General features: G+C 38.1%; 1 protein-coding gene across 11 annotated transcripts in view; it reads right to left on the bottom strand.

Moving 5' to 3' along the window:
- Nucleotides 1-5,735: 5,735 nt before the first annotated feature.
- The window catches only part of NFIA (nuclear factor I A), a 773,858-nt gene continuing 761,174 nt past the window's right edge, over nucleotides 5,736-18,419 (bottom strand). For 4 of the 11 annotated variants that reach the window (XM_086953177.1, XM_086953191.1, XM_086953221.1 and 1 more), the window contains one exon: nucleotides 12,150-13,520. In XM_086953177.1, coding sequence (XP_086809303.1) covers nucleotides 13,503-13,520 — 18 coding nt within the window. In that variant the 3' untranslated portion in view covers nucleotides 12,150-13,502. Of the gene's footprint in view, nucleotides 13,521-18,419 lie in introns of all 11 variants that reach the window. The other 7 variants (XM_086953183.1, XM_086953236.1, XM_086953268.1 and 4 more) reach the window with 4 other exon arrangements.

The following is an 18,419-nucleotide window of genomic DNA, read 5'->3' as shown; positions in this document are numbered from 1 at the left end:
ATTAATTACAGTGTGTGCCAGGGTCGTCGTTGGCGATCTAAAAGCAAGCGAGGAGGAAAAGGGGCTGGACTAATAGGGGAGGGTACTAGGGCATTTTGCAGAGGCACATAGGAAGGGGAAGAAAGTATAACGTTTAGTTATGTCTAGAGATGCTACAGTATGATGGTAGGATATAGACAGTGGAAGAGGTATTAGTTATAAGCATGGCCACTGGAATTATGCAGCTGGAGAGTGTGTGCCAGTTTTATCTTGCCTCTGTTCCCTGGTTGTGAACGTTTTTTCTTGCCTCTGCCCCCTGGCTGTGATAGTTTTTTCTTGCCTCTGCCCCCTGGTTGTGCTCGTTTTATCTTGCCTCTGCCTCCTGGTTGTGCTTGTTTTTTCTTGCCGCTTCCCCCTGGTTGTGCTAGTTTTTTCTTGCCTCTGTTCCCTGGGGCGTTATTGGGCAGAGGTGGGCGTGTGGTGAGGGGCAGTGGGTGCCCAGGGCATGGACGCCAGCGCACCGGCTGACCTGTGTGTGTGTGGCTCTGTGTGTGTGGCTCTGTGCGTGTGTGTGTGGCTGTGGGTATTGCACCGTTACAACGCAACTTTTACAACGCACTACCATTACATCGCAACTTTTACAACGCAAATACCATTACAATGCATGCCATTACAACGCATTCATTACATAGCAGATACTATTACAACGCATGCCATTACATCGTAAGTATAGGTAAGTATATTATTTTTATTTAGTTTTATTTTACATTTTATTAATTTAATTAATATTAAAAATAAAATAAAATATTAATATATTAATTTAAGTAATTTTGGGGTATTTTTAGGTTTTAGGGCTGGGTTTGGTTTTTGGGGTACAGGGGTATTTTTAGGTTTCAGGGCTGGGTTTGGTTTTTGGGGTACAGGGGTATTTTTAGGTTTTAGGGCTGGGTTTGGTTTTTGGGGTACAGGGGTATTTTTAGGTTTTAGGGCTGGGTTTGGTTTTTGGGGTACAGGGGTATTTTTAGGTTTTAGGGCTGGGTTTGGTTTTTGGGGTACAGGGGTATTTTTAGGTTTTAGGGCTGGGTTTGGTTTTTGGGGTACAGGGGTATTTTTAGGTTTTAGGGCTGGGTTTGGTTTTTGGGGTACAGGGGTATTTTTAGGTTTTAGGGCTAGGTTTGGTTTTTGGGGTACAGGGGTATTTTTAGGTTTTAGGGCTGGGTTTGGTTTTTGGGGTACAGGGGTATTTTTAGGTTTTAGGGCTGGGTTTGGTTTTTGGGGTACAGGGGTATTTTTAGGTTTTAGGGCTGGGTTTGGTTTTTGGGGTACAGGGGTATTTTTAGGTTTTAGGGCTAGGTTTGGTTTTTGGGGTACAGGGGTATTTTTAGGTTTTAGGGCTGGGTTTGGTTTTTGGGGTACAGGGGTATTTTTAGGTTTTAGGGCTGGGTTTGGTTTTTGGGGTACAGGGGTATTTTTAGGTTTTAGGGCTAGGTTTGGTTTTTGGGGTACAGGGGTATTACGACTTAAAATAAATTAAATTAATTAAATTAATTTAATTAAATTTAATTAAATTAATTACAATATTTACAATTAAAAAATTAATTGAATTACATTACTTTATTTAATTTAAATTAATTACTTTTTTTATTTATTTTATTTATTATAATTAAATAATATTATTTACAATTTTTAAATTAATTAAATTTCTTTAATTATATTAATTTAAATTATATTAAGTATTATTTTAATTGTATTTAAATTATTTTTATTGTAATAAATTACATTATATTATTTACTATTTATAAATTTATTATATTTCATTAATTATATTATATTAAATATATTAAATTAATTACAATTTTAATTACTATAATTAAATTAAATTAATTAATGTATTTTAAATTGTTAAATTATATTTATTAATTTAAATTAATTAAATTAACTTTATTACATTTTTTAAAAAAAGATATACTTACCTATACTTACGATGTAATGGCATGCGTTGTAATAGTATCTGCTATGTAATGACATGCGTTGTAATGGCATGCATTGTAATGGTACCTGCGTTGTAAAAACTGCGTTGTAACGGTCTGCGTTGTAAAATAACGCGTTGTAACGTCATAGATCCTGGGCTGTGTGTGTGTGTGTGGGTGGCTCTGTGTGTGTGTGTGTATGGCTCTGTGTGTGTGTGTGTGTGTGTGGCTTTGTGTGTGTGTGGCTCTGTGTGTGTGTGTGTGGCTCTGTGTGGGTGTGTGTGGCTCTGTGTGGGTGTGTGTGGCTGTGTGTGTGTGTGGCTCTGTGTGTGTTTGTGGCTCTGTGTGTGTGTCTGTGTGGCTCTGTGTGTGTCTCTGTGTGTGACTCTGTGTGTGTGTGTGGCTCTGTGTGTGTGGCTCTGTGTGTGTGTGACTCTGTGTGTGTGTGTGTGTGTGACTCTGTGTGTGTGTGGCTCTGTGTGTGTGTGTCTGTGGCTCTGTGTGTGTCTCTCTGTGTGTGTGTGGCTGTGTGTGTGTGTGTGTGGCTCTGTGTGTGTGGATCTGTGTGTCTGTGTGTGTGTGGCTCTGTGTGTGTGTGGCTCTGTGTGTGTGTGTGTCTCTCTCTCTGTGTGCGTATGGCTCTGTGTGTGTGTGTGTGTGTGTGTGTGTGTGTGTGTGGCTCTCTGTGTGTGGCTCTGTGTGTGTGTGTGGCTCTATGTGTGTGTGTGTGTGTGTGGCTCTGTGTGTGTGTGTGTGGCTCTGTATGTGTGTGTGTGCCTCTGTGTTCGCTAATACTCTCTACTACTCTCTAATGCTCACCTATCGCCATTGTAAATGACAATACCATTTATTTATGTTTAAACAAATGAAAAAAATGCCATTTGCAATGCCAATAGTTCTAACTTTAACAAATACAAGACCATTGCATTTTAAATGTTTGTTCTAAGTGGGAAACAGCACAAACAGTCTCAGAGGTAGCAAAAGATTGAGTGGTCAGTACATGTGGAGATTTCTTCTTATGATCTAATCAAAATGTTATGCAAATGTTTTTGGTCTTGATTGTGGATTTTCCAACGGGCACCTTTCACACACATCTACTATCAAATTATCGATATCCATTATTGTACACTTTCAGCTGTGTGCTTTATTCCTTTCTTCTTGTTTGGGTGCCATTTGGGATGAACACCGCCTTCCACTTAGCCATGATAAAGTATAAATTCAATCTGTTCCAGAATAAATATTACAGGCTCAATAATGACAAAACACACAAACGTTCATGAAGTTGAAGAAAAACCCAACTGTAACTAAATACCAATGGGTTAATAGATGAAGAGTAAAAGCTGAACAGTTCCTTATGCTAGTTTGGCTGTAGTCAGAAAAGGGGTTGCAGTAATTTCCCTACCAGGGGAACAAACCAAGAGGGGAGTCCCAGCCCAGCCTCTTCCAGGCGATGACGGCCTCCCCTTGGCCCGGGCGTGGCCAGCATGAGTCCCCCACAGTTCACATCTTCATGTGCTACATAGCGCAGAGTGGTGACATCACTGTGGGGCTCGCCTCACCTGCCCCACCTCCTCGGCCACGTAAAATTATTTATGGAGCTTGGAGATTCCTTCTAAGTGATGTTGTAAATCAGTGCAGACAAACATATGGATTATATTCCCCTTTCAATCGGCACACACATCCTTTGTACGTGCAGATGGCGTCTGACGAGCATTCATTTACCAATGTCTGAGTTGTTAAATATCACTGCTCCAACTCGTCAGCTACTTAAGCCACCATTCAGCCCAAAACTGTAGCAGTGAGACGGTCTTAACCTAGCTTTTCCATAGCTCACTAGATGTGATACGGTCCGCTGTTTTAAATTAGCACTTGCAGTGCACAATTTTTGCTGCACGTTCCGTGTGTTTATTTCTCACTATTTATAAAAATGGAAATTCCATTTTGTATAATAGTTTTCCCTTGCAAGTTTTTGTGCTTAGTCATTATAAACCTAAAACTGTAACCCATTTTATCTTCTTTTGAAGAATGAACATCCTTTGAGTACATAAGGCTTGCATATTTTGAAGGGATCTCTCTCTATTTGTTTAACAAAATGTTTATTATAAATAACATAACAGCCATCGCCCAAGAATCATACATAGGCAACAATATAGTTTGTACAACTGTGGGCTAGGATATCCACATTGAATAGGCCACGTTTACAACGCATGCCATTACAACGGGCGTTGGATTTTCGAATAGTATAATTCACTATTTCAACTCCAGTCTGTGCTACAGTAGGAAAAGTGTTGGATTTAAAATCCGACACCTTCTGCTCCCTACAGCAAGCTGTTGTAACGACATGCGTTGTAATGGTATGCAATTTAACAACGCGGTAGTTGTAACGAGCACGATGTAATGGCATGCGTTGTATCAAATGCGTGATAAACAATGTTTACCATCTACATTAGATCATAACAAACATTACTAACAAGAAAAATTGTCCTCCAACAGGAGCCTCAAATCTTTCTCTCCATCCCCCGACCCATGCTGTGTCTGTTCCCCCCCACCCTCCTCATCCGATTAGTTCGTGGGTTGAAGTAAAGGCGAGGCAATCACCTAAGTCTTTCCAGTGTCATTCTCTTCCTCCTAGTGGTCGATACACTGTAAGGAAGCAGTGGAGGCGACAGTCAGTTCAGGTGCCGCCCTTCTCATCATCACCCAGGGGTATCCCTCATTCAGGTAATCAAAACCACCAGGTGGTCCCCTAGTCAGAGACAGTATTATCTCTTCTGGCCTCACCCCCACACAGGTCAGCCAGCATCATGTCCCAAGCACGGAAGACTCTCTGGGCCTCCTGCCATGACACTCCTCTCAGAGAGAAACATTGCTCGCCCAGTCTACCCAGGACAGCATGTCCGCTCTCCAGCACTCAATCCGGGGCCATGCAGTGTGTTTCAAGTGCATCACAATTCTACTTTTAATAATATAATAATAATAATCCACATTTGTAAAGCGCACAATCACCCGTAAGGGTTTCTAGAGGCTGGGGGCGTCGGGAGGATTAAGCAAGCTATTGCCCAGAGTCCCATGGTGCTGGGCTAATCTGCTGCCGGTGATCGAACCGTGATCCCCAGATTCCGGAGTCAGTCGCCCTAGCCGCGGCGCCACACCTCTCCCTTCTCATTGGGAAACAGCACTTTGGCAAGAATCAGGGCCAAATCGATGAACCTGGTTGTGATTTTGTGTTTAGCTGGCTGGGGATAAAAGCTCAATTGGCAAAACTGGGGTGAATGGGTCAGGGAACGGCCTGTAACCTCCGCCAGGAGGCACACCACCCCAGACCAATAAGATGCCAAATGGACACAACACCAAAGCATATGGAGGAGATCACCCCTAATACCATGACAGCGTGGGCATGCAGGTGATGTAGGTGGAAAATAGACACTAAGTTTCTGGGGCGTGAGATATGAACGTTGTAAAAGATAACATTTATGAGTTTGAAATGGGCATTGCAGGAGATTTTGGGCGCAACCTCCCACATTTTAGTCTAGTCCCCGTTGGTCATAGGGAGCCTAAATACGATTCCCACTGTTCATGCAGTGTTGTGAGGGGAGTGAGTACATCCGAACGCAGTGCTCCATACAGCCCTGAAACCAGGCTATATGTCAGTAGTGCTTTGAAGGGATCTTTTGGCACAGATATTGTTTCTACAGCAACAAGTCCCTGCACAAAAGCAATCACAACAATGAAAACGTCGAATATCATAATCTTGCGACACTGGAATGAATACACAAAGACAGTGCGTTAGCATTAGCATTTTTTTATTTTCCTTTTTTGTTGCATAGGAAATGCAGTACTTGCTTCCAGTAATTGTATTGTAATGTGAGAAGGTGGTAGCACTAATGGTTGAATACACAAATTAAACTAATCCACACCAGCTCGAAAAAAACCTGCTGAGATGTAGGTGAAGAAGAATGGATGCCCACAGTGATTCTCAAGCAATTACAGATTTTCACAGAACACAGTAAACCTAAAATGTTAACCATGACAGTCAATACAAATGTACTAAAAGCACAAGGAGCTCAGCTCATAAAAAAGTACATGTTATAATCACAGGCAATTAAGGAAGTTTTGTCAGCTCTTTTACTCTTCCTGTATCACAGAACATGTTATGCTTAAGTAAATTCCATTTCACCGTTCCCTTCGAAATAAATTTAGTTAAATTGGGTCCTGTACTGGTTTTGCGAGTGAGCCCATTTATAGTTTTCTTACAATGGCATCAAAGAGTAATTTAATTCAATATGTTGCTTTTTGTCTATGACTTTTTGATCAAAATATCTCTTATTAAAAACTAAAATCGTTGGGAAATAATTTGCATAATGGTACAACCTGGCAAGACAGTTTATATTAATGGAGTGAAAAAATAAATTGAGTGTCCATATGTCAATTGCATATCTTGTAATGTAGTGCTTATGGTAAAATCCAACACTTTACTAAGAATCGGGACAACATCTAAATTAATGTAGGTGAGGTACAGTCCTAGTCCCAGGGGGTTGAAAAAATAGCTGGGGATCAATTAAAAACTATTACTACACATTAATGGCACAGACTGTTCTGGTGCATTGTCACTAAGAGTCAAAACCTGAGCACAGATCTGTACAGCATGAACAACAAGTGCATTACATCAATAGTCGTGCGTATGTAAAATTAATCTGTGCTATGTTTTGCTGATGAGACCATAGAGGTAGCCCCAGATGTCTTTAAAGGGTGAGGCATCTTTCTTGTAGAAAGCTATGTATTTCCCCTTCAGCACAGTAGTAGTGACCATTCCATCTTCTCGGAGAGGTGGAAGTCATGGGCTAGCTCTAGACCTGGGCAGATAACTGATATGTTTCCTCTTCCTGCAAGACTTCCAAGAGCTCTCCTTCTGCTTACATGTGCTCTATCGAAGCTGGAAACAGGACTTCTCTTCATAAAAGTTAAGTATATATGGCTTGGCTTTAACAACTGGCAAGAGTTGCCCAGTGACTAGTACAGGAATGGAGGCTCAAATGTGTCCTCATTTTACCCTTCTGAACGTGGCTGCTAGTTCTATGCTTCATATTCAATATGCAGTATTGAACTGAAGGGAGCATGGTCTTGTGAGGTGTCACACAACCATGAAGAGAAGGTGGCTAGGCAAGCAAACACAATTGCATTGTTTACCTGTGTGAACATCATATCATTTTTATGAACCAATGTCCAGACTTCTGCACATTGTTTTTGAAAACAAAAATATATCTCAACTGTGAAAGAAGCAAAGCTGACACTTTTGAGAATATTTATTTTTGTAGTGTTAAGCAGCCTGTGTGAAGTAGGATTTATAATGAGTTCCTACAGAAATGTCATCAGTTCACAAGTTAGCCTTACAGTAACTTGAGTACTTGCTACAGAATTTTTCTCTGTGACTGAAACCCGATGAGTATCTTTACTGTAATTATCCTAGCAGAGTTTTTTTTAAGAAGTTTTGAGACAAAAATCTGACCAGGCACTGACTTGTGGTTTGGAAACTAAAACCATGCTTACCCTCTATGAAAAAGAAAAAAATATTTAATACTGAATTTAAGGTATACCTCCAAAATACTGAAAACACCCAAAATTAAGAAAGACAGAGTTTGTGTTCTCAGTAGAATATCTTTAAATCTATCTGACAAGAACTGAGTCAGAAAAAAAGAGTAACATAAATTTGAGTAATATTCATACAGCTCACTACGCATTATGGAATTACATGCATTAATATTGTATGGTTAATTTACATCAACTATATCAGAGGGTTCTGACAGACAGCGAAGGCTACCGGTGTAGAATCATATTTCAGAAGAGCAATATAATACAGATTTTACAGGCACTACATTTTAATATATCAGGTATTATGCTGGTTTTGTATAACTGTTTCTGTCCTAAAGCTGGCATTATTACAAAGATCATAAAGGCAAGGATTGAAGAAAACAGAAAGTTGACAAAGTTTGATCATTTCATTTTTTTCTTTCAGATATTTTAGTGCACAGTTGTCATGCAGATAAACACTGCTATACATTTACATTGTTGGAAAGCAGTGTGAATTGAGCCAAAGTCGTCACATTTTTGTAAATCGTTTTGTCAGCATGTAATAGCACCATGTGATGGATTTTGCATGAAAACATTTAAAAGATTTCATTTTTGGCGACACCAATTCTCTATTGTTAAGTGCTATGAAATAGCTTCAATGTTACCTGCTATATATAGTTTTGTCTCACTGTGTACTATTAGTGAAACAACACAATGGGCAAATAAATAACATATGAATATGGTCATTGCATGACCTTAGACAGGATTATAGTATAGTTTATTTACGGGTGAGCCATATCACATGCATCAAATTCAATCCTAGACTGGCGTTAAAAGCGTGTGAGAATGACATTTCGGCTAAGCAGGCAAAATTTGACTGCATGTCAAAATATTGAGGAACAAATATAGTGGGGATAAAATATCTCGGATTAATAGCCAGAACAAAAATATTGTGAAGTTAAGCGCATCTAGATAAGCGTAGGCTTACTAGACCTAACTACACATCTATATATACACCTTGAAGATCTCTTTAAGGTAATGTAGAGAAAAGTATAGCAACTCTAAGCTCACCTTCACAGTATTTTCGGTCTCGATATTTAGGCCTCAATATTTTAGTCCTACAATATTTTTTCCCTTGATATTATGGTGAAAAACACAACATTCACCTCATGAGGCCTTCCTCTAATAGATTTCATGAGGTTGCTCTAAGGTCTCATTGAAGCTCTCATATAATTGTTATTCCAATTGTGTTTGAATATTTTATCTATGGAGGCCTTCTTACAAGTCAACAAAAAATATAGATATTTCCAGAGACACAATCCAAAGTACAATATTAAATGGCATTCATTTAAAAAAAACGTCACAAGGAAAATGTTTTAGGCTATGTAACTGTTTTGCACAGTAAATATCTTATAACACTGTTACTTATAAAGAAGAGTATACTGAAAAAAGACAAAGAAAAACTGTAAAGGGATTTGCATATTCCTGTGGGCTGACTGAATACTGTGGGTCAATGTAAAGTTTGCATTCTTTTTTTCCTCCATAACATCACATGAAGGAGATATAACTAAAAAAGTGTATCATGTCTGTCTAACTGTAGCCTGTTTATTTAGTTAATATGAAGGACTATCAAGTAATGCTCTGACCAGGGGTTCAGTGTAGGTAATTAGACAAAGTGTCTTAATCAATGCAAACACAAGGAACTGGGTGGGATTTGTGGCACACAATGTTTCTGAATGGCTTTCTTGTGGGAGCAGTCCACTAAAGTGCATTTGCACATGCTAATTACAGAGTCAGATTTTAATAGAGTTACTTGCTCAAGCTTTTTAATGATTTTTCACAGTTTATAAGGGATATCACTGTAACCTAGCCCATGTGAAAGGACAAAACGAGTACCCTTCCTCCCAACAAAAAGACTTAATTTGTGTTCTTTGACCTGCAATAATAATTGTTTCCCTTTGAACACCTTGAATTTCCCAATGGTCCTCCAAGAGAATACAATTCTCTCTGCCTGCCAACAGCCACAACAGTTTCAGTTTTTAAAGCTCCTAAAAAAATGATAAAATAATAATACTAACCTGCAGTCTAAGATAAACTACTTGCTATAGTCTAAATACCAAATGCTTTTATTATCCAATTCAATGTTACTCATTCTTCTGACCTTGAAGAGTTGATGAAAGTGTGAGCTGGCAATCCCATGGTTTCAATCAGTTACCTGCAGGTGGCACACAGATTTCTGCTCCAAAGGGATTAACCCAACAAACTATAAATGTGGTACAATGGGTACAAAGTTGTGGTAGCCTCAACAGTTGGGAGCAGGTGGCCTCTAACTTACGGTGCAATTTAACTGTGCCTTTTCAAACCTATCCTAACGAATCATCAAGACAATGAAACCGATGTACTGGTCCTCTATAGTATGGCTACAGGCACAGAACGAGAGACAGAATTCTATATTGCCCGATATCTTGAACTTTCACATTCGGCTACAGAGATGATTGTCCCAGTTGAAGGATGCTTTGCTACTGCAGTGCATGCCTGAAATAGCTGTCTGCTTTTTCACTTTGAGCAATAAAACTTCATTTGATTTGTATGACTAGCATATGGCCTTCACTGTGGCATTTTCTGGATAATAAGGTGAACAAAAGCATAGCTTAGTGTGTTAACACTTCACAGCCTCTGTTGGCTAAAACATGTGAATGCCTATATGTTTTAAAACCTTTAAAACATGTCTTAGCAACTCTTCCCAGGAGTCTCTAAATTTATGAAACTTAATGCAGCAAAATACCTTCAAAACAAAGCATACCTGTAATGTCCATTTACAATGGTGCTTCGGAAGCCTATACTTCTTAAGTATAGGAATATGCCATACCATTCAGAGAAGGAAAATAACAGTATTTAAATACGTACAAAAAATGGGAACGGGAAAGTTTTTAACTTAAATCCAGTTCCCAAAGGAAAAAAGCAATTTTATGAACGCTGCCATATAACAAACGATCAGAAATTACACTAAGCTAATTTGACAGAATTGTTTGCTCATTTAAACATTACAAAAGTCCTGCATTATAAAATAGGGTAGAATAAATCAGTGTAATCAATAAAACTATACAACATACAAATTACATATCTGCGGAGTGGGCAGTTCAGTCTTTTCTTTTTGCAGCCATGATTACAACACACTCACTAAAAACACCTAACTGCCCAAACTATTGCTTAGTTTGCTGTGTTTAAAAAACGGTGCATTTTTACTGTATATACAACCAATTCTCTGGTGAAACCTTGATGCATGTCAAGGTTCTGACAAAATGTTTGTCTAGGCTTTTTCCCTTCACTGTGAAGCACTGAAAGCTGCTATTTTTAGTGCACATATGTCATAAAGTAATGCCCAGCTAAGTGCTATTAAGGAAGGCAAAGGATGCTGGCTACAGAAAGTGACACCATACACTAACAATCACACAATACAATTTCAGCCAAACCACTACTCAACCACGTATCAGACACATGAAAATCCAAACATTTTTTCCTTAAATAGAGAAAATCAGTAAACAATGTCCGGAACTTGGAAGTTTAAAACGTGCATATAAAAATGGGCATTATTTTTTTCTTGTTGAAATGTGGATTGGTTTGCTGTCTGCTAATAAAAATGGGTGTGGAAGTTGAAGAAACGGGTGTGTTTTTTAAGGCTTGCTTGTGAAAAGAAACAGTTGTAAAATAAAATTACTCCAAGCAGGGTTCAGCTTAGTGCTTCACAGTTGGGCAGCTTCTCTGAGAAGAGCCCTTCCTGCATGTGCATTCAAAACCACAAAGTACAATGACAAACATCTAAAACACACTGCGTCAAGTGCAGCACCAACTTTGGTCAAATAAAAAAAACAATAAAGAAATATTTATAATTGCTAAGCTTTTCTACATGATATAAGCAAGTATTGCATATTTTCATATATCAGGGAAAACAAAGGAAGACTTTAAATCAAATTTAAAATGCAGCAACATCCAGAAATACTGATATCCTACAATCTACAGAGCTCAGAATCGCACTGACCATACAGGACAACAGAGACTGCTCTACCTGTGAAACGACTAACGTTCTACATCATCCTAGATGTCAAAGCTTACAATGGCTGACATGAAAGTCACATTTACAAAAAGTGTCTTCAAATGCTTGACAAGGGAAAAGCCCCTTTCCAATATATGTAGGAACATGTGCAACAATTCCACAAATAATCGCTATCCAGGGCAAGGCACATTGATATGGAATTTTCATTTCGTGCAAATTAAGGAAAAATATATTAGTTGGGGGAAAGGATGAGGAGCAAAATGTCTTCCCATAAATTTCATTACCTTGATTGTATCGGACAGTAGTAGAAACCCTTACCAAGGGCTGGTCAAACATTGTTTATAGGCAAGTGCCTGGAATAGGGATTACAATATTGTGTCTTAATGCACTCTACTCTAGCCTACATTAACTATATAAAAATTAGTTACTAACACTAGAACATGCAGATACTTTTTTTCTGTTTAGCTGGTCTTGCCAACCAGAACGTGTATATATATATATAGCTATAGTATAGGAAACCTTAAAGTTGCATGCGAAGCCAATGGGTGCTTCGCTGTCTGATAGAAAAATCACTTCTATTTTATTTTAATTTAGTTTTAGGGCCCAAACACATATTTCTATTCCATTTGGCTAGTGCCTGTTGTTGGACCTGACAACTGTAACATAAATAATTATATGTGCTTGTTGTCTAGTATGCCAACTATTCTGGGACACTCCTACTCAGTTTCCGGACCTGTTCTTCAAAACTGAATAATATTTTGTTTTAGGTAGGATGGTAAAAAAATTCAGAGTTGGCATAGTCAATGAAAAGTGACTTTTAGCTTATAAAAAGAACAGATATTATGATATAATCTTAATTATGTGCTTCAAAAACAGAAAATGATGAACTAGCATTTGATGTAGTTAACATAATGTGGTAAAAGCACCATAAGGTTCGTAGTTTTTTTTTTACATTTTCCTTCAATTTTAAGGGATACAAGTTTAACAATTAAAAAAAACATAAAAACTAAAATAGCTCCCCTTTCTCTTACAAGGCTGTTTTGTACCCCAATAATTTAGAGTCCTGGGGTGGAAAGACTTGGAAAATAAAAATAGAATTTTCAACAATCTCTATCTTACAAAGATACTTAACTATCCAATGAAATTGCACTTTACTCAATCCAAAATATGATTGTATTTGATTGAATCCTGTCAGTTTCTGTAAAGACAGACCATCTTCTCCATTTCTGTGTTTTGTGTTATTGTTGAAAATTGTAGACAAAATTGTTTTGTATAAGTGCAGCATTTCAAATATTTTCTCCGACAATAGAATTTTAACTGCATTACAGATCAGCAAATTGAATGGAAAAACATGATGGCATTCTAATATCGTTAAGGCTGTGTATGTAACGGCTCTACCTCTGCTAATGAAAGTCAAAGGGCTTCAGTTTGTATTCTACATATCACAGAAGAATTGTATTGTAGAATTCAGTCGCTACTGAAGATACAGCTGTACACGCTAATCTCGATTTCCCAAGGAGTAGCACACACATGCAGGTAAAACACTGCAAATGTGTTATACTTTATGTGGAAAGTGTTACATCAAGTCAAAACAAACAGCATTCGAATATTATGGCATTGTATATGCTTTTTCCATTGATAATGAAACACTTCACAATCTTTGAAGCCTTCTTGGTGTGATTAACTTTAACAGACCTTAAGGTGTAAGAATTGTTTAAAAGAAAACACAAATTATTGTGGCCTATTCCATTCAAAACAATATGATTTATATGTTGTTATTTGCTGATTATACTGTTCTTGTTTTCTGTTCATCTCTCCTCCCATTGCTGTGAAGTAATTGCTCTCGGTTGATTCCACTGCTGCAGCCTCTATATCACAAAGCTGGGAAGGAGTGAGGTGGTCTGCTGCTGGATGATGGAAAGCGGTGCCCATTATCCCAGGTACCAGGACTAAGCGGAAAAAGAAACAAAAGGAAGTTTAGTGTATATGGCACAACGTGAAATGGACAATACTAAACTGCAAAGCCTTATTTTCTCCTTTTGAACAAACCACAACTAAAGCATGCACACATTAAATCTGAAAAAGTTGTAGCTATAATTGATGGATTAGAAGAAGGGGTAGTCAAGATCGAGAAAAGCAGAAGTTCAGTTAGTTAGGCCTCTTTCAGGTGCCTGGGCTTTGATAGCTGCTTTAAACAGAACTGTATTGAATACTGTAATGTGATGGAGAGCAAAGCGAACATGCCACAGAATCTAGATGAAACTTATGTCTAGGATCAGGTAGGTTGACATCACTTATGTCAAACATAGCGAACAATGCAGGATAAATAGATAAATATAGTAATAACCTTCATCAATAACCGTTCTTTTTTCTAAATCTTAACAAATGGTGTGATTAATATGAGAAAAAAGTATTTGAACAAAACAGTATTCTTGGTTATCCTATTCAGATGTAATCATAATACCCATTCTTGTACACCTCTTTGATGTGCTCTCTGACTGTAATAAGGTTGTACTTTCCTAGTGGGGCAGTCTTGAAACAGAGGATCAGCCCTGCAAATTCATTGATGAGCAGAAAGGCAAGCATCGGGACATTTTCCCCCGCTCATGACTTGATGCCTGTGCTGCTGGTTCAAGGCTTCTCGTGCATTACATACTCTGTTCTTCACAAACCATGTCTCCCTGTTGCTCATGTCACAGTTTCGTGCACATTGTCACTTGCAGAGAATTCTCTTCTGCTCCATATTTGACGGAGTCCTGATGATGATCCTGTATTACAATAGGATCGGAATGTTGTCAACTTGTATGCAACCTCATTCCATTGTATATTATAATTGATGGACCGTGCTGTTCTTTACTACTTCTATAAGGACTTTCATCACCTTTATGTATGGTGCACTTCCAACAGCACCGAGCACGTTTTTCACTAGCATCCACCTCATCATTTATTAGATTTTTGCTTTTTGCATTTTATATGTACATTAATTTACCATTTGACTTGGATTATAGTTGGCTTGAAATACTCTAATAGGGATTATTGTTCATATGAATAACCACAGGCTTCGGAAAACATGATTAACACTGACTAGTTTAATTCCTGACATATATTTCCAAGCATACTACTTCAGTGCGCCAACTGGGGTGGGCCGCAATATATGAGAGTAATCAAGAAAAGCCATGTTTGCCAAGTATTGAGGCTGAACTGCATGGATAGAAGAATGCACCTATGTTCAACCTCCTATTGGTGTTAGTTGGATTGGAGATTGTGCTTCCTGTACTGCCATATACAACTTGACTGGCTTTTAAAAGGCAACTATCTATGCCCCAATTCCTATGTTTACATACAGCAAGCCAAGTCCATGCAGTCAAAAGCTTATAGGCTAAAATCAATATAACAAAGCAAATAACCTTGATCCAACAACGTGGATATAATGATGGGCGAGCAAAGATATAGCCACAATGTTATCTGCAGTGGTATGCTGGCAATAAAACCCTGTCTTATAGAAAGGAAGAAGACTATTTCCTTTCACCCATCCTTCTAGATCCTGCAATACACCCTTTGAACATATGAATATAACTAGATTTTTCTAAAGAATTCTAAAAGTGTGGCACAGAACACCTATTGATTCTAATTTCTGTGAATAAATAGGAGCGGGCCTACATTATCTTAACTTCCGAATCAGTGGCTTAACAAAACTAAACTGTGGCTGTTTCTAAAATGTGCACATCAATATAGTGCATTGTGCTTTGTAAAGAGACACCATCTCAAGGACAGACCCTTAAGTCACTGAACCATTGTCAAACTGGCTACTAAATAACGTATCAGATTGAGCCGAAACCTAGTAAACAAGACGTGATCATACACATTTGTCATTGATACAAGAGAGGGTTGGATTTTTCCAACTCTTATCAACAAATCATGATGCACCACTATTACCATGATTAATACACTCTCTCACATTCCAATACTGATCTTACATTATTTTGCATGACACATTTTTACATCAAGTATTCAGAAATATTTCGACATTCTCTAGCATATTCCTAATATAAGACAACTATTGGATATTATAAACATTATCCAGGTCCCCAATAAGTGTCCTGTTCAGCTCTGTCTCTGGTTTACTCCAGATTGAATACCACAGCAGCAACGGGTGCACTTTAATAGTATCTTCCAAGTATGGGAAAGCCAAATACTGTCCATTTAAAAATGTCATTAAGAGTAATAATGAATATATATTATGGTGAAACATTATTCCTGCGCTTTGGTAAGCAATGTCTTTCAAAATACAAGCAACATATGCAAGGATATATTGGTTATGGTGTTATGGAATGATTACCCATGAAAGAGATACCTTTTTCAGGATGGATAATTGTGTGCATTCTCATGCAACATTTACAGTTACAGAATAGAAATTCAAAATATGGGTGCCTAAACACACTGTTAGGTCTGAATGAGAGCAAAAGCAAAGCATTTGGAAATCCCACATACGTCCTAGTGGATTTGTCTATTTACAAAGCTGATTGGAAACTTGCCTCCGAACCCTGATAATAATACAACAAGCAGAGAAAGTTGCCTCTTCTCAACTATCAGTCCAATCATTTTACATTTACAAGTATTGCAAGTTTCATGTTTGAGAAAAATTTCAATATTAATTTTAACAAATCTGACCACAGATTGAGCTGGAGCAGGTATAGATAACTTGTTTTACGATGCTGAAGCCTATACTGTGTCTTACTGACACTGTTAATGTAGATTCCTTGTTAAGTAGATCCTCTGAAATGAAGTATTTCTAATAGTAAAGTGTGAGTGAGTGTAACTGTAATACAGTAATACACATTTCTAAATAGGAATCACAATAATAGATCTGTCTGATCGTAACTTTTTGTAACCTCAATCTAGCATCCTGCATTAGGCAAGGTTTGGAGTCATGGTAATGTAAGCACTACTCTGTGAATTCGCAAGTACAACAAGGTTATTTAAAGAGTTAACGATTAGTTACAGACAATTTCTACTATGTATCTGTGGAAGCCGAACTAGGACGTGATGATTGCTTCGGATCTAAATCCAAGATTGACATTCGCTGGAGAATCTGTCATGATCAGAAAGCAGTTTACACTGTGGCTGAGCATACAGACGATTAGATGAAGGATGCCCCTCATAGTCTATCTATCAACATGTCTTGATCAATAGGAACTTGGTTGAAAAAGTGCACATTAGTTAAGTTACGGTAAAAAATCTGCTCATGAGATAATTCACAGGAGTATTAGTAACATCTGTTACTAGCACTGATTAGTAAAGGCATATGTTCTGTGTGAAGCAATAAATACAGAAGAAGGTATTGCTATTATTTAAAGTTTAGAGCCACAACTTTAATCTCTGGGAGATAGGAATTAGAAAGAGAGACGTATCCCTTCACTCTACTCTAATGCAGGTACAGGCACCAAACCGGGCTTCTGGTAAAACAAGGAGAATACACAAAAGGGGTTGCACTTAAATGCACCAAATTTAATGACTAGTGCTTTAACCAACTAAGTCACAGATACACGATTCTTCAATATATCACACTGTAACTCATAGACTGGAATATGTAGGTATAAGATTGAGCTGTTGAATTAAAGTAGAGCAGACTGTGACAAATCCACGGAGTATATTTTAAACTGAAGTAATCTGCTACCTTACTAGTAACCTGAACAATTTTCTAAGAGCTAGTATTTGGTATTCAGCCAGTCACAAGTCACCAAATAGTTATTTAAGGATGGTTGAAGCTCCAGTTGAGTTTAGATGGGTGCCAATTGCATGGATTGCAAATGAGGGGAAGGCCAGCTCATGGGAGGCCTCTCAACAGCTTTTCGACTGCAATCTCAGTTTAAAGAACTTCAAACCTGTTTCACGTACATTCTATGCACTACAGATTAAATGTTGTTAGCTTGGCTCCCACAATCCTAGATCATGTAGTAACACAAAGCTTTGAACACGTTTTTGTTTGAAAACTTTAGCTCCCTGATGCCTTTTGCTCAGTTATACACCATCCCAGTTTACAGCTCACTTTACTCTGACACATTTTCAGTTGGTCACTTTGACACCAGTCTAATTTACAAGCTCATTTGCTTCCACATATTCAATGGTAGGCAGACGTTCTTTTAGAATGAGTCAGATTAGGAGCCGATATTCTACAACTGGGTAATTATGTAGTAGGTGGAACAAGTGGAGGAGGATGAAGATGGAGGCGTTGGAGAAAAAGCAAAACCAAAGTGTTACTTTTCGAGATATCAAAATATAATGGACAATATCTGGCAAAAATTAACAAGTGACAGAAATCAATGAAGGCTTTAGTTTGGTATAAAAAAGGATCACCGGAGAATATGATGAAAACATTACAGTGGATGACATCCGGAGCCATACACATTTGCTGAACTGCATTACACTAAGGGGAAAAAACGTATAGCACCATTTCTACAAAGGTTGTCTTGCTGCTGCTGTATTATTCCCTACACTGGCACACAAATAGGCTGTGTCTTGCATGACACATAGGGCCATATGTATCAACACATTTCCCCATAGACACAGAATGGGCAAAATCCTTTCATACATCTGGCCCATAGCTTTGCAACATAATGCAGAGGTGGGTGTTTGCTCTTTAGTAAAGAATTTGTACAGGAGGTATAACCTTTCAGTACATATTCCTTCATGTAGAAAAACCCAGAAGGTTCCCATGCACTGTGTATGTGCTGCGCACTGCAGCACACATCACATATGCTAGGCTCTGTGATTTATTTTATTTTTAACTGAGCAAACTTCCCATTGTTTGGCCCTGAGTTAAGTAGGCTTTGATTTTTGGTGCAAAA

Source organism: Lissotriton vulgaris, chromosome 1_1 (genome assembly GCF_964263255.1).
Source record: "Lissotriton vulgaris chromosome 1_1, aLisVul1.2, whole genome shotgun sequence".
In the NCBI taxonomy this organism is placed as follows: domain Eukaryota; kingdom Metazoa; phylum Chordata; class Amphibia; order Caudata; family Salamandridae; genus Lissotriton; species Lissotriton vulgaris.
The sequence above is the reverse complement of the archived record's forward strand: the minus strand, read 5'-3'. Positions and strand labels throughout refer to the sequence as shown.